Source organism: Phocoena sinus, chromosome 15 (genome assembly GCF_008692025.1).
Source record: "Phocoena sinus isolate mPhoSin1 chromosome 15, mPhoSin1.pri, whole genome shotgun sequence".
NCBI lineage: Eukaryota > Metazoa > Chordata > Mammalia > Artiodactyla > Phocoenidae > Phocoena > Phocoena sinus.
In genome coordinates, this window is record NC_045777.1 from 81,191,955 (window position 1) to 81,206,395 (window position 14,441).

Consider the following 14,441-nt stretch of genomic DNA (forward strand, 5'->3'; position numbering starts at 1 on the left):
CCTCTCAGAAGCAGCCAGAATCCTGTCCTTTGGATTCAGACTTTTGAGGTCCCCCCACAGTCACATCCTCCTCCTTTTCTTAACCCACTGGACATAGCTGATTCACGCAAACTGGTGAGAGTCCCGATCTGATGCTGACCGGCAGGGATCTCCTGCCCCCTGCCGCCAGCTCACGCAGCCAATCAGCCTGGACCTCGCTCCGTGACGCAACTGGTAGCCGTGGGAAGGAGGGGGGAATTAAAGAGGCCTCAGACCGCGCGCACGCACGTGCCGGACGCCCCACGGGGTTCTGCCTGGAGAGTGAAACCCGGAAAGGTGGGCTTCTGAAAGGGAGATAAGACGGCTGAAGAGGAGGGAGTGGGCAGAAGTGCGAGAGAAAAGAAAGGAGCCAACAGGGAAGAAGGAGGAAAAGAGTAAAATGGTGAAAGAACGCAACAAGTGTCCATACTGGGACGTCTGAGAAATGGAAAAGGAGATGCAGGAGAGAAAGAGGAAAGATGGAAAAACGTAAGGAAGGGAGCAAGGTGGAAAAAGGAAGAGAGAGAAAATGGAAAAAAACAAACAAACAAACAAACCCAACAACGTTTACTGAAACTGCTGGGCAACGGGATTTGGTGCTAAATCTAATGGGGATGCAGAGATGGGCGGGCCCTGCCCTGTTCTCCAGGGGCTTAGAATGAACGTGGGGTGGGGTTTTCACCAGGTTTTTCTAGAAAGCAAACCTCAGGCAGCAGGAAAGATCAGAGGAAGGAGAGCAAGGATTTGGGGGGAGGGAAGGATGGAGAAGAATGGCCTCTGTCCTTGCCCCATCCCTTCAGTGGATTCTCATACAAAAAAACCCAGGTGATCCTTGTAAACGTAAGTCAGATAAGGTCACTCCTCTGCTCCAAATCCTGCAAAGGCTCCCCATCCACATAGAATAAAAGCCACAATCAGTCCTGACAATGGTCTGCCCCTCCTAGGACCCGTCTGAGCTCATTCTCTCCATCCCAACCACGTGGCTCCTTGCTGCACTTCAACACCCACCCCCCAAGCCACTGCTACCTCAGGGTCTTTGCATGGCTGGCCCCTCTGCTTAGAATGTTCTTCCCCTCGATAATTTCGTGCCTCACTCCCTCACCTCCTAAAGGTTTGTGCTCAAATGTGACCTGTCTGAGATCTACTCTGACCACCCTATTTAAAACTTACAACCCACCCTACCCTGCTCTCCTGATCCCCTTACTTTGTTCAACTTTTTTTTTTTTTTCTGATAGCACTGGTCATCTTAAAGCTTATATAATTTACTTCTTTATTGTTTCAGGAACTGTCTCCTCCTTGTCCCCCACCATCCTCTGTCTGTTCTGTAAGCTGATGCATCTCAACGGCCTGGGACTTGGCATATTGTAGGTGCTCAATAAATATTTGTTGGATGAATGAAGAAGGAAGGGTGCCAGGGAAAAGAGGTGAGGAGTCGGCTGTGTTGGGTCTACCGGCTGTAGGGCTTTTGGGGTGGCAGTGGGGGAAGCTGGCTGGGTGCTTAGAATCTGTTTTCTGTCCTGTAACTTAAGCTGATGGAGGTCTGAGCTTGCTGACGGTCGCCCCAGGCCATCCCAAGAGAGTTACTGTAGGGTGGTCAGGCAAACATCGTAAACTCCCGCAAAGGTCACTAGAAGCTCAGAAAGTCAAAGGACGGAAGAAGCATGGCCATTACTCACGACCAGGGCTAGAGAAGTCATCCTCAGGCCCCACGTTCAGCACCCCTGTTGACCCCTTCTTCTGGACCCACTTGGCCCCAGAGGCCGTCGGGATCCAGCTCCAGCCACAGAGATCATTTGGAGTGTCAAAACTGCACGTTTGCGTCTTGCAGACTGAGGGAAAAGAAAAGAGGAAGGATTTAGCTTTTTCTAAGGGGAGGCAGCTCAGAAAAGTATGCCTCAAACACAACATTGTTAATGAACTATACTCCAATATAAGATAAAAATTTTTTTAAAAAGAAAAGTATGCCTCAGTCTGGAGTCAGAACTCTTGAGTCTCAGTCTGGGTCCTAATGTGAGCCACGGCCGGCTTGCAAGCCAGATATGGACTTGCTCCCCAGTGGCTGTGTTCCTGGCACGGATTACTTAGGCTGCCCAAACCTCAGTTTCCCCATCGATAAACTGGGAACAACAGCACTTGCCTGTTGTAAGTTACACCCCGTGTGGGAGCATCTAGCACAGTTCCTGTGCTCAGTAAGTGTTGGCTCCTTGCATGCAGCTTCTGGAATGTTCCTTCCCTTGAATTCGCTCCCCTCAAATCTCTAACATCAGCCTAGAGTGCTAATTCTGGATAGATCTGGGGTAACAGCCAGGTTGACCAAATGTCCAGGTTTGCCAGAGACTGAGGGGTTTCCTGAGATGCAGCACTTCCGTGCTAAAAGAGGGACCGCCCAGGGCAAATCAGAATGGCTGGTCACTCTAGGACAGGTGTCACCGCAATTCTGTGTTCCAGGAGAACGTCTCTTTAGATGTGGCTGCTTCAGGGGTCAGAGGTGTGGGGTGTGGAAGTAAAGGGAAGCAAGTCGCCCCAACACTGGAAGAAACCAGGGTCACAGTCCCTGAGCTACTTACTCCTGCCACCTGGGCAGATGTATAGGCGTGGGGGGAAAGAGGAGGAGGGACGGGGGCTCACCCTGACTGCAGGAGCCCCGACGGATAGAGATGGCATCCAGAGCGATGTCCAGATAAGCTGTGCTGCCCCTGACTCCTTCAAATGTCAGCTGCGGGAGGGAGGGGGATCACCCATGCTGTGAGCCCCTTTGCCTCGGGCTCCCACTTTCCTGCCTGAATTCAGGTTGCCCAGCTCCCGTGCCCCCTCCTTGTCCCAGCCCAGCCCCTCCTGGACCCCCCACAGCCAGATTCCCACTGGGACCCCAGGCCATGTCTTCGGCCTCACCCGACTGGGCAGGATGCGCCCGATGGGCACCGTGACGGCGGTGGGTATCCAGGAGGGGCTCTGGGTGTTGCTGTGTTTCCAGAGCACGTTGGAGTGCTTGCCCTTGGGGTCCGTGGTCAACAGCAGCTTGAGCTGGGCGCCCCACGATGGCCCGAACATGTAGTAGGCGAAGCGCACGCACAGGAGGCCTTGCTCCCATACAGGGGGGCTGCGCAGGCGGGCCACCCCGCCCGGGCGGAAGGTGTTGGAGTCCATGTGCAGGTAGTAGCCCTCTGGGGGAGGCAGAGCCAGGGATGGTGAGGCCCTGCCGCCCCCCTTCCCAGAGCCCAGGTATCACTTCCGGCCGCCTCCCTGCACCCAGATCCGCCAGCGTCCACCTCCCAGATGCCTCCCTAAACCTTCGGCTTCCTCACCTCCATTGGGGTACCCGCCGGGGGGCGTGGTGCTGCTGGTCGGGGAGGGCTCACTGGCCCGAGTCCAGGCCCCGTCATCTTTGGACACTTGTCTCCAATCACAGAGGGGTCTGGAGTCATCCTCAAAATCACACTGGGTGAGAACGGCTGGGAAGAAAGGGCCACTGTGAGACCAGGAGAGGGCAGAGGGGAGGGGGTCGGCTGCAGAGCCAGTGGGGCTGGCGGGGGTGGGGGAGGGCGGTAGGAGGTGGGGGGAGGGAAGCAGAGCAGGGTTGCCAAGTGGCCACTAAGATTTAGGGTCCAGAGCAGAGATTTGGGAAAGGGAAGCTGAGAAATAAGTCTTCTCTTAGGAGAAATTCAGGGCTGGGGTCGGTGAGGGGCAGAATGACTAGGCCAGGGGTTGCAAACGGAGGTCGCAGTCAGGCAGGCTTGTCTGGGTAGCATACATTTGTTGTTCGTTCTAATGTGGATCTTTCAGGCGGGACTTGTACTCTACTCCTCCCCGGTTCCCTCCCCGCTCCATCCTCTGAGGGCTGCCCTTCACACATTTATTACATATTTATGTCATCACCCTGCCTGAGGCCACCTGGAGTGGCCACCCCTGGGAGGGACTGAGCAGCCCCGGGGTTCCAACTCACAGTTTTCCCTCGAGCTGCGAGAGACGGGCTTCCAATCCAGAGGCTTCTCTTTCCTTGGCATTGATTTGGAGACAGAGAGAAAAAGAAACAATGTGATCCTCGTCGTTACCAAGAACTGTTAAGCCTCCAGGACTGTGAGCTTTCTGGAGGATTGTTCCTTTCTTTTTATCCATATTGTATCAACGTGTATGCAGTGACATATATTTACTTGAAGGTTTTCGAAAAGGTCACTCACGGCCTTCTCACCTTAAGTTGTCATCTGTCTCCTAGAAAGCATCTCCCCTCCAAGCTCCTCACATCCCCACTGGTCCCTCCACCCCTCTATGCTCTGGATGTCACGCGGGGTTCTCTCGCATGAGAAAGAACCACTTTCTTTGTAAGGGATTTCTCACGCAGCGCCTAAGCGTTTGGCCCTGAGCAATCTCCTTCCTTCAGGTCGAGGTCTTCCTGTGCTATAGCCCAAGTTTTCCCCACAGAGTAGGGACTGTATGGGTCCCATGTTGCCAGGTAGGTGTCAGGGATGGTATTGCCCCAACTGAACACACAGATAAGCAACTCCTTAGAAATTCCACAGAGAAGCCAGCTGCCCTTTTCCAGGTGGTGTGGGCCACGTAGAACAGCCCTTTGTTTTAGTAGTTCAAGTCCTACTCGTTCAAACGAGCTCCAGAACACCAAGCCACCCATCATTTCTTGCTGCTTCCTACTTGCTGTCTGTCTGTCCGCTGGGTCTGCTCTGGGTGTTGTCCTTTTTCTGAGAGCCCGACCTCTCTCTCCTCCCCTGCCATGCTCAGACCTGTCTCCCCGGCTCTGCACCTCCTTCCTCTCTCCTCGCCCTTCAGCTCTGTCCTGCTCCCACTGAGCTGCTCACGCGTCCCAGGTCCAGGCTTGTGGGCTGCAGGGCTCCACCCACTCCTGTTCAGCATGCTTCTCACACCCATCACTCCCGCCTTCCTTACCAGGGCCGTGCCCTTCATCGCTAGCCCACTTGCCCCTTCCAGCTTCGCCCCTCGCTCTTCCTCAGAGCCACCCCCAGCTGCCCCCTGAGCCCAGCTTACCGGGCAGGGGCAGGCATGAGGCCCTGGCCCCAGGCAGCCCCCAGCAGCAGCAGCAGAGTCCAGACTGGAGGAGCCATGCGGGACCTCAGAAGCAGCTCTCAGGGGAGAGGAGAAAGGCAGAGTGAGGGGCTCAGGCCACCTTATTCACCCCCCGCCCCTCCTCGCTTGGCACCCTCCTGAGGATGCCATGAACACTGGACAGAGAACACAAGAAAGCTCTGAGAAATGAGAACTGTGAGCGCCGAAATTTAAAAGCCAGTAGAAGAGTTATACATTGAAATCAAGAGAAATCAAAATGAGAGCAAGAGAGAAGGAAAGAAAGAAAGAAGGGAGAGCCTTGGAGGGTTGGTCCAGGAAGCCTAACATTCAACCAGAAGGGTTCAAAAAAGAAAGAACAAAGGGAAAAGAAATTACTTTAAGAAAAACCACAGAAGAAGATTTCCCGGAACAGATGTATGAGCCCTCTTGATTAAAAGGGGTCTGGCACGATGAATGCAGAGAGACCCATGAAAGGCACGTCATGAAATTTCAGAACATCAGGGCTGAAGAGAAGATCCTAAACACTTTCAGACAGAAGAAAGCAGGTCAGTACTAAGGATCAGGAATCAGCATGACACGGGACTTGTCACTAGCAACCACGGATTCTATGAGGCAGTGGAACATTGTCTGCAGAATTCCAACAGAAAACCATTTCAAACTAAAGTCTCTATAGCTAGCAACAGTATCGAAGGCGACGGGAAGATGGAGTAAAGTGAGGACTGAAAATGCTTCTTGGCAAAGAATTGAAAAAGACAAGTCACGGAGGAAGACCTACAAGCAGCCAGTATACGTTGGAAAAGATGTTCTGCTTCTGGGACTTCCCTGGTGGTGCAGTGGTTAAGACTCCACGCTCCCAATGCAGGGGGCCCGGGTTTGATCCCTGGTCAGGGAACTAGATCCCACATGAGTGCCACAACTAAGAGTTTGCATGCCACAACTAAGGAGCAGGTGAGCCACAATTAAGGAGCCCACATACGGCAACTAAGGAGCCAGCAAGCCACAAGTAAGACCTGACACAACCAAATAAAAATAAATAAATAAATATTAAATTAAAAAAATGTTAAATGTTCTGCTTCTGTTATAAGAAGGGAAATGCCTAATCAAAAACTACAGCTTTCATGTTGACAACAATTTTAAAAGATTGAAGCATTGAGTGTTGGCCAGAATGCAGGTAGACACACTAAAATACATTGATGCTATGACTGCATGTTGGTGAAAACGTCTTAGAAGATAATTTGACAATGACCGTTTAACTTTCAAATGTGCTTATCTTTGACCCAGCGATACCTTTGTAGGAATCTTCCCACATAAATACGTGCGTATTTTCACAAAGATGTACATACCTTAAAGACGTTAATTGCAGCATCATTTACAGTAGGAAAAGAAATCGAGGTTACCTAAATGTTTGCCAGGAGATGTGTGTTTGGATCGTATTCAAGGAATATTATTTATACAAAGGAATATTATACAGGTATTAAAAAGAATGGCACTCCTCAAAAAATTGACAGTAGAATTACCATATTGCCCAGCAATTCCGCTTCTGGGTATGTGCCCAAAAGAATTGAAAGCAGGGACTTGAACAGATATTTGTACACCTATGTTTATAGTGGCGTTATCAAAATAGCCAAAAGGTGACAGCAACCCAAGGGCCCATAGACAGATGAGTTTTTTTTTTACTGAGATATAGTTGATTTACAATGTTGTGTTAATTTCATATGCACGTGTTTTGAGTAGAGGTGTAGAGATGGAACTAGGACACACAGACAGCTGTTCACGGTGGCTCCCTCCGGGAGGGGGTGGCCGGGCTTTCCATGCATTCTGCATGCTTATGTGCACGACGAGGATGTTTCCAGGCCTTCCTGTGTAACAGGTGTGGTTCATTATAGGGACCTTAGTGAAAGCCATTTGAGGGGCCTGGTTGGGAGGAAATCAGACTGGAGGGTTCAAGGAGGGAGCAGAAGTTGAAGAAGGAATCCCACCAGGAGGGGACAGCGTTTGGGGGCTGTTTGGCCATCTAGAGGAGACTCGGAGGGCAGGTGCTGAAGTTAGGACGAGGTAAGGTCTTTTCAAAATAAGAGAAATTTTAGCCTGTATAAATACTCATGGAAGGTGGGTGGGAAGAGCTACAGAACGAAAACGGCAGGAGGGGCAAAAGCCAGCTCTGTGATGGGGGCGGTGGGGGGATGCACCATGCCGGTGCACATCTAGCGGCTTCCGTTTTATCTGTGAAGTAGCAGGTGAATGGAGAAGGTTCTGCTGACAAGAAGGTCACAGGAGCGCCCCTCCCAGGCGAGCTCCCTGGTGGTGCTGCCCACAGCCAGCAAGTCCCTACCTCCCAGCCCTGCCAATGCTAGCCCTCCCTCTGCCGCCCACCCCTTCCCACCTTCTGCCAGGCTCGACAGCTGTATCAATGTGCATTCCTGGGGCTGGACAGATAAGTGCTTTGCTACGGAGCGGAGCGTGGAAAAGGAATCTGTGACTCAGGTCACTGATGACAGGAAGGGAAGGGAGCTGGTTGGGGAAGGCTTTTGGCAAGAGGTGACACCTGAGGGGCTTTCTGAAATATGGGGCTTTCTGAAATATCAAGAGGGACTTCCATGGCGGTCCAGCGGTTAGACGCTGAGCTTCCGCTGCAGGGGGCGCAGGTTCGATCCCTGGTCGGGGAACTAAGATTCCCCCATGCCACGCGGTGTGGCCAAAATAAAAATACCAAGAGATGGTAACTAGGCAAAGAAGTTGGGAAGGCACATTCCAGGAAGAGGGAACGTTCAAGCTTAGAGAGAGCATGACACTTGGAGGATAGCTGAGCATGCGTGTGTGTGTGTGTGTGTGTGTGTGTGTGTGTGTGTGTGTGTGTGTGTGTGTGTAGGCAGGGTCCCTGTCTTGGAGGACCTTGAATGCCATAGCTTTGTGGAGCCACCAAAAGTTTTGAAGCAGTAGGTGTGACTTGATTCCACTTGCGTTTTCAAAAGGCTACTCCAGCATCCCCAGGTGGATATGGATGAAGGAGGGGCTGGGCAGAGCTAGGGAGACGGGAGAGGAGGTTGTGGAAGGTGAGAGATGGGAGGGGCCGATGGACGCTGATGTCAAGGTAGTGGGAGTGGGGTATGCGAGTGGATCGAGATCTTTCCAGGAGCCGGAAACAGCAATTCTTGCCGGCTCACCTAACTGAATCTCATGTTCTCCCTCTTTCTTAAAAAAATGTATTTTATTGAAGTAGAGTTGATTTACAATGTTGTGATAATCTGCTGTACAGCAAAGTGATTCAGTTGTACATATATATATACTTTTTCATATTCTTTTCCATTATGGTTTTTCACGGGCTATTGAATATAGTTCCCTGTGCTATACAGTAGAACCTTGTTGTTTATCCATCCTATATATAATAGTTTGCATCTGCTACTTCCAAACTCCCACTCCATTCCTCCCCCAGCCCCCTCCCCCTTGGCAACCACAAGTCTGTTCTCTATATCTGTGAGTCTGTTTCATTTGTTTTTGTTTCATAGATAAGTTCATTTGTGTCAAATTTCAGATTCTACATATAAATGATATCATATGGTATTTGCCTTTCTTTCTTTTTTAAAAAATATTTATTTATTTAGCTGCGCCGGGTCTTTAGTTGCGGCATGCGGGATCTTTTAGTTGTGGCATGCAGGATCTAGTTCCCTGACCAGAGATTGAACCCAGGCCCCCTGCCTTGGAGTCTTAACCACTGGACCACCAGAGAAGTCCCTGTCTTTCTCTTTCTGACTTACTTCACTTGGCATGATCATCTCTAGGTCCATCCATGTTGCTGCAAATGGCATTATTTCATTCTTTTTTATGGCTGAGTACTATTCCATTGTATATATGTACCACATCTTCTTTATCCATTCGTCTGTCGGTGGACATTTAAGTGCTTTCCACGTCTTGGCTATTGTGAATAGTGCTGCTATGAACATAGGAGTGCATGTATCTTTTTGAATTATACTTTTGTCCAGATATATGCCCAGGAGTGGGATTGCTGGATCATACAGCAACTCTATTTTTATTTATTTTATTTATTTATTTTTTTTTTTTGCGGTACGCGGGCCTCTCACTGTTGTGGCCTCTCCCGTCGCGGAGCACAGGCTCTGGACGCACAGGCTCAGCAGCCATGGCTCACGGGCCCAGCCGCTCCGCGGCATGTGGGATCTTCCTGGACCGGGGCACGAACCCGTGTCCCCAGCATCGGCAGGCGGACTCTCAACCACTGCGCCATCAGGGAAGCCCTATTTTTAGTTTTCTGAGGAACCTCCATGCTGTTCTCCATAGTGGCTGCACAGGTTTGCGTTCCCACCAACAGTGTAGGAGGGTTCCCTTTTCTCCCCATCCTCTCCAGCATTTATTGTTTGTAGATTTTTTTGGTGATGGCCATTCTGACCAGCTGAGGTGACACCTCATTGTAGTTTTGATTTGCATTTCTCTAACGATTAGCCATGTTGAGCCTATTTCATGTGCCTGTTTCACGTGCCAATCTCATGTTCTCTTCATCGCAAAATTCTTGTCCTCATTTTCCACACGTGGAAACTGAGCTCTAGAGAAATGATGTCAGTTACCCAGCAGAAGGGCATGGTGCTGACGGTCCCTACGAGGTGTCCTGCCAAGTCCCATGGTTCCCTGAAGTGCATCTAAATGGGGGCGGGGTCCCATCCCAGCCAGAGCAGATCTGCCTTTGTCAGTTTCATCAATAGCAAGTCTACAGGAGAATGCAGCTAAGAGGGTGGTTTTGCCGCTTCTTAAAAACAGCATTGACGCTTGCTCATGGCTCTATCTTGGCTGGTGGGCTGGCCTGGCAGCAAGATGAACTATGGTGAATCCAGAGTTCCTGTATCCCACGCCCAGGTGTTCCTAGAAATCTTCAGTTTCATTCCCTTTACTTTGGCAGCCCCCGTCCCTACTGTCAAATCTATGCCCAGTGTGCCTGGCCTTGGCCCCTGACGTGTGACAGGGTTGCCTGGGCCAGCCATTCTCATGAGCTGTCAGGGAGGGGCCGGTGCTGTCATGCCCCAGGTGTTGGAGCGGGAAGTCCCAACCCCCTTCGGAGTCCTGGGGACTCCTTCTGCCCAAGTGAGCACCCACAGAGCCCACGGAGGGGGTCAATCCCGAAAAAGAGAGATCCTCTGCCCCTTTACATCAAAGCTGGGGGTGTAAAGGATGCCCAGCCCAAACCCCGATCTCCCCTTCCTCCAGAGCAGGTTAGGAGAGCATTCAACAAAGGGACAAAGCCAGGAAAGGGTTAACCCGGGGAAAAGCGGCAGAAGCCAATTGATCCTCAGCCCCTCCAGGTTAGGCAATAAGTCCTCTGAGGGCTGCTCTCCCTGACCTCCCTCTGGCGCCGCAGAGCTGGATGGTCACAGCTTCCAGCCTGTCTGGGGGTGGGGGGTTGGTGCTCAGACAGGACAGGAAGGAATGTGGTATGGGAGGGAACCACGGGCTCTGCCTTTTGGGGAGTCCGGAACGGGCAAGGCCCCAGAGGCTTTGTCACCTGACAAGACTGGCAGGAATAAGTGTGAGGGACCCTGGGATGTGGAAGAACCTGGGAATTACTCCAGGAAACTGCAGCCAGTCCCGGCTTCCCTGTGTGTCCTTGGACACTTTGCTCATCTGCTCTGGGTTTCAGTGTCCTCATCTGTAAGATGGAGAGACCAGCACAGCTAAGGTTCTTTAAAAACCAGAAATTGTGTGTGTGTGGTATAATTTTTTTAATAACTCATTTTTTAGAATCGAGGAGGGAGTTTATAGACATTTGGGCATGACTCACGTAGGCTGGGAAACCATCCTGCCATCTGTTTTTCTATTGCCAATAATCTTTCATAATGTCACAGTTTTATGATGGAACTTTTAAGAGGAATGAGCCTTGACCAGCTGGAAATAATGTAGCTAACATTCAGCCTAGATTCCAGTGTCTGAGAGGCCTCATTTAGCTAACTCAGCTCTAGCAACAATCACCTACTGTGGGAGACCCGTAGACTGAGTAGTTCCAGGAGAATCCCAGGTGGCCTGGAGGCTGGGGTCAGGCGGATGCATTGGTCAGCCTGATGCTCAGGCCCAGGAAGACCGTTCGGGCCAGTGATACCCAAAGCCAAGAGGCTGCAGTCAAGGTGGGAGCTAGCGCTGCAGGAGGCAGATGAGGTGGGCCCCAGTGCTGGGAGATTTGGTGGTGGGGAGGGTGATAGGCACTTTCTGCCTTTCCAGGGAGGAAGTGGGCACCGGGGGCAGGGGATGGAGCGGGAAAGAGTTGGTAGCGAGAAATGGATGGGACTCATGCCTCTCTGACTGAAGCTGTTTCCTCCCCTCTGTCCACTCCCTCTGCTTTCTCTTCTCCCCATGATCCTTGCTTCCAGGAGAAGAGGGACCCAGAGTCCGAGAGCCTGGCTCCTGGTCCTGACGCGTCCTCTCAGTGTCTTACGACCTGGGCCAGACCCATTCATAATCTCTCCGGATCTCGATTTCCTCTTCTGCAAAACGGGGATCCTCTCCTGTCTCTGCCTTCCTCATGGGGTTAGGAGAGCAAATGTGAGACTGCCCGGAAAAGCACCTCTCTACAAACAGAATGCATCTCCATGAAACAGTTATGTAACCCGCTGACTCAGAACTGGGCTGAGCTGGCTCCTGTCCCACCCGGAAGTCGGAAGAGCTGGCTTGGTCACTTACCTGGAGGAACTTAGTTTTACTTTCCCTGTCTGACAAAAGAGGATGATGTCCTCTTTTGTCCTCCTTTTTTCATGGAGTGATGGTGAGAATCAGAGCAGATCGTGTAAGTGTCAGAGATTAATATGTTATTCATCGTCCTAACAGTAGTGCAAAAGAAACTTTACACCCCTGGTCCGCACTTGAAGAACCTGGGAAATCTGGCAACGCCCTCCTTGCATACCTGTGTCTCTTCGCAGGGACTGTGGGTGTCACCAGGTTCTTCCCATCCAGGCCTCTCGGCCCCACCCGTCTCAGGACTCAGTCACATGCCAAGCTGGCTCTGTCTACACCTACATTCATGAGCACCTGTCTTTTTGCCACCAGGACTGCCCGCTCTAGGAGGACACTGGGCTGTGAGTGGCACAGACCATCTTTCCAAGTTTCCTAGCATTTAGTGCAAAGGCTGGAACACAGTAGGCACTCCATAAATGTGGAATAAAGTATGTTTTTTTTTTAAATATATTTCTTTTATTTACTAAATCAAAGTTTCTAAAACTGTTCCATCTGTCCTGTAAGATGTTCCACGAAAAAGAAAAGGACTCCTGTCTAAACGTTCATGAAATAGGAAACCCTGTTCCTTCCCTAGAGATTTATCAAGCACGCCTAGCACACTAAAGTCTGTGAGAAGTCCTATAGTCGAAAAAGTGATTTAATGTTTTTGCTTAACATCTTTATTGCAGTATAATTGCTTTACTAAAGTATGTTTTAAAATTATGTTGTTAACCTACTCGCCCATCACACCTGACCCAGGTCATATACTTCAGGTCCTGTTAACTCCTTTTTTTTCCTTTAATTGAAAGCAGTAAGAAGTCTGAAACGAAGTCGAGGAATAAGGTCAGGAGGAAAAAAGATCCAGGGGATGTTTAGGCAGTACATCAGGCTGAAAGGTGGACAGGACTTTGGGGTTATGAGTCCTAAATCTCAAATTCAGGTCCCAGCTGTAACTTACTAGCTGGATTCCCTGGGCTTCAGGGCAAGTCTCTTAGCTTCAGTTTTGCCAGCGAGAAAGAGAGATTCCTTCCTTCCTGATTCACAGCGTTGGAGCAAGGACGGGATGGCATGTGTGGAAATCATAACACGAATTTTTATCGAAATGCACAAGGTCAGAGTCCTCAGGGTTCTATAGCTTGTAGATTACGCTAGCATTTCCCAAGAGGGCCTGAAGAGGGCACTGTAGCCCAGAAGCAGGGTTGGCCAGAGTGAAAATTCTCCTTGGGTCCTGCCCTTGGCTGACTCCTCCCACCACAAGTTCACCCCTACCCTCTCACACACATATACTTGGCAAATACCCTCCAATCCCCCAACCTGCCCATATTCTTCCTGCCGCAGATTGCAAAACATTCCCTGCTTTGTGCATATTTGCCGGGGTGCGGGCTGACTTCTCCGTTTTGTGATCTAAGTGAAAGACCGATCCCCCCCATCCATGTACGATAATGGCCAGGATCGGGGGTTCCTGCACAGTTCTGTGACAGCTTTTGCTATCTGCACAGGTCTCTCTTGGGCGTTACTTTGTAGCTGAAACATTATTTCTGGGAAGGAATTTGAAATTGATTGTCAGGGGAAAGGGTAAAATTAGAAGTAGGAATTCCCTGGCGGTCCAGTGGTTAAGACTCTGTGCTTCCACTGCAGGGGACACGAGTTAGATCCCTGGTTGGGGGACTAAGGTCCCGCATGCGGTGTGGCCAAAAAAAAAAGAAAGAAAGAAGCAAGTAGGGATCAAGTGTGGAGTTGGAGTGAGTTTGTCCCGTGTCCCCCATCCCGGGGGAGCTGGGAGGGCTTATGTGGCAGAAATATGAAGAAGAGGGAAGGGGCTGAGTGCTGGGAGGATGGGGGATTCCTGTCATCTTGGCCTCGGGCAAGGTACTTTACTTCTTCATCTGTACCATGGGAATGACTGCAGTGCCATTCTCCCAGGGCTGTGTGAGGAGTAAAATGAGGTCATATAAGTGAACTAGCAGCAGTAGCTCTGGGCAGAGTGGTTGATCAACAAGATGGTTGTCTGGGAAGTTGGTTCCCACTGTACCCCACTCTACTACTGCCCCTTTGGCAACTTTCAGGGTAGAGCATTCGTGGTAACCATCCCCAGGCAAGGAAAGTTCCACTGGATTTAGAGGGGGCTTGTGTGCTGAGATGGCAAAGGCTGGTGCTGGGGTTGTGGCATTAGAAGAAGCGGCTACAGAGAAGAGGGTCCAGCAGGGAGCATTGGCAGCTGCCACCAGCCCCCAAAGGGGCCCCTCCTGCTGGCTCCTGTGTCCTTGCCGGCAGCCGAGGCTCACTAAAGACATCATCCTGGGGACTTCCCTGGCGGTCCAGTGGTTAGGACTCCGTGCTCTCACTGCCGGGGCCCAGGTTCCATCCCTGGCTGGGGAACTAAGATCCCACAAGCCGTGTGATTCGGCCAAAAAAATAAAAAATAAAAAAACTTGGGCCAGATGGCAGCTGCCTACTGAGGACTAGCCTTGAATGGAGCCACGTTATTGACCAGCGCGGGCAGAGCTTGTGGCCTCAGGCCCAGTGGGGTCAACAGGTCAGACAGGCCATGCGAGGCAGCACGTAGGGCCCGGCCCCCTCCACCTCTGGTTTCCCGGACCTGCAGCCCGCTGCCAGGATGGGGGCAGAGCCAGGGAAGTAGGGGTCTCCCGGGAAAACAGAAAAGCCAAGAGCCAGGTTGC

General features: G+C 51.1%; 1 protein-coding gene across 1 annotated transcript; it reads right to left on the bottom strand.

Annotated features, from left to right (window-relative positions):
* Positions 1 to 1,686: 1,686 nt before the first annotated feature.
* Positions 1,687 to 5,093, bottom strand: LOC116740503 (zonadhesin-like). Its single transcript, XM_032606145.1, has 6 exons — positions 5,048 to 5,093; positions 3,962 to 4,021; positions 3,324 to 3,470; positions 2,911 to 3,182; positions 2,647 to 2,734; positions 1,687 to 1,847 (listed from the first exon to the last, which is right to left on the bottom strand). Exons 1-6 carry the CDS (start codon positions 5,091 to 5,093, stop codon positions 1,687 to 1,689), a joined length of 774 nt encoding a protein of 257 aa, XP_032462036.1.
* Between the last annotated feature and the right edge of the window lie 9,348 nt (positions 5,094 to 14,441).

Bases quoted from the DNA above. Each gene is read 5' to 3' on its own strand.
- LOC116740503 (XM_032606145.1), bottom strand. From the start codon at position 5,093: ATGGCTCCTCCAGTCTGGACTCTGCTGCTGCTGCTGGGGGCTGCCT. The intron at 4,022-5,047 runs GGGGCCAGGGCC...TCTCCAAATCAA, and splicing joins GCTGCTGCTGGGGGCTGCCT to TGCCAAGGAAAGAGAAGCCT. The intron at 3,471-3,961 runs GTGAGTTGGAAC...CTTTCTTCCCAG, and splicing joins TCGCAGCTCGAGGGAAAACT to CCGTTCTCACCCAGTGTGAT.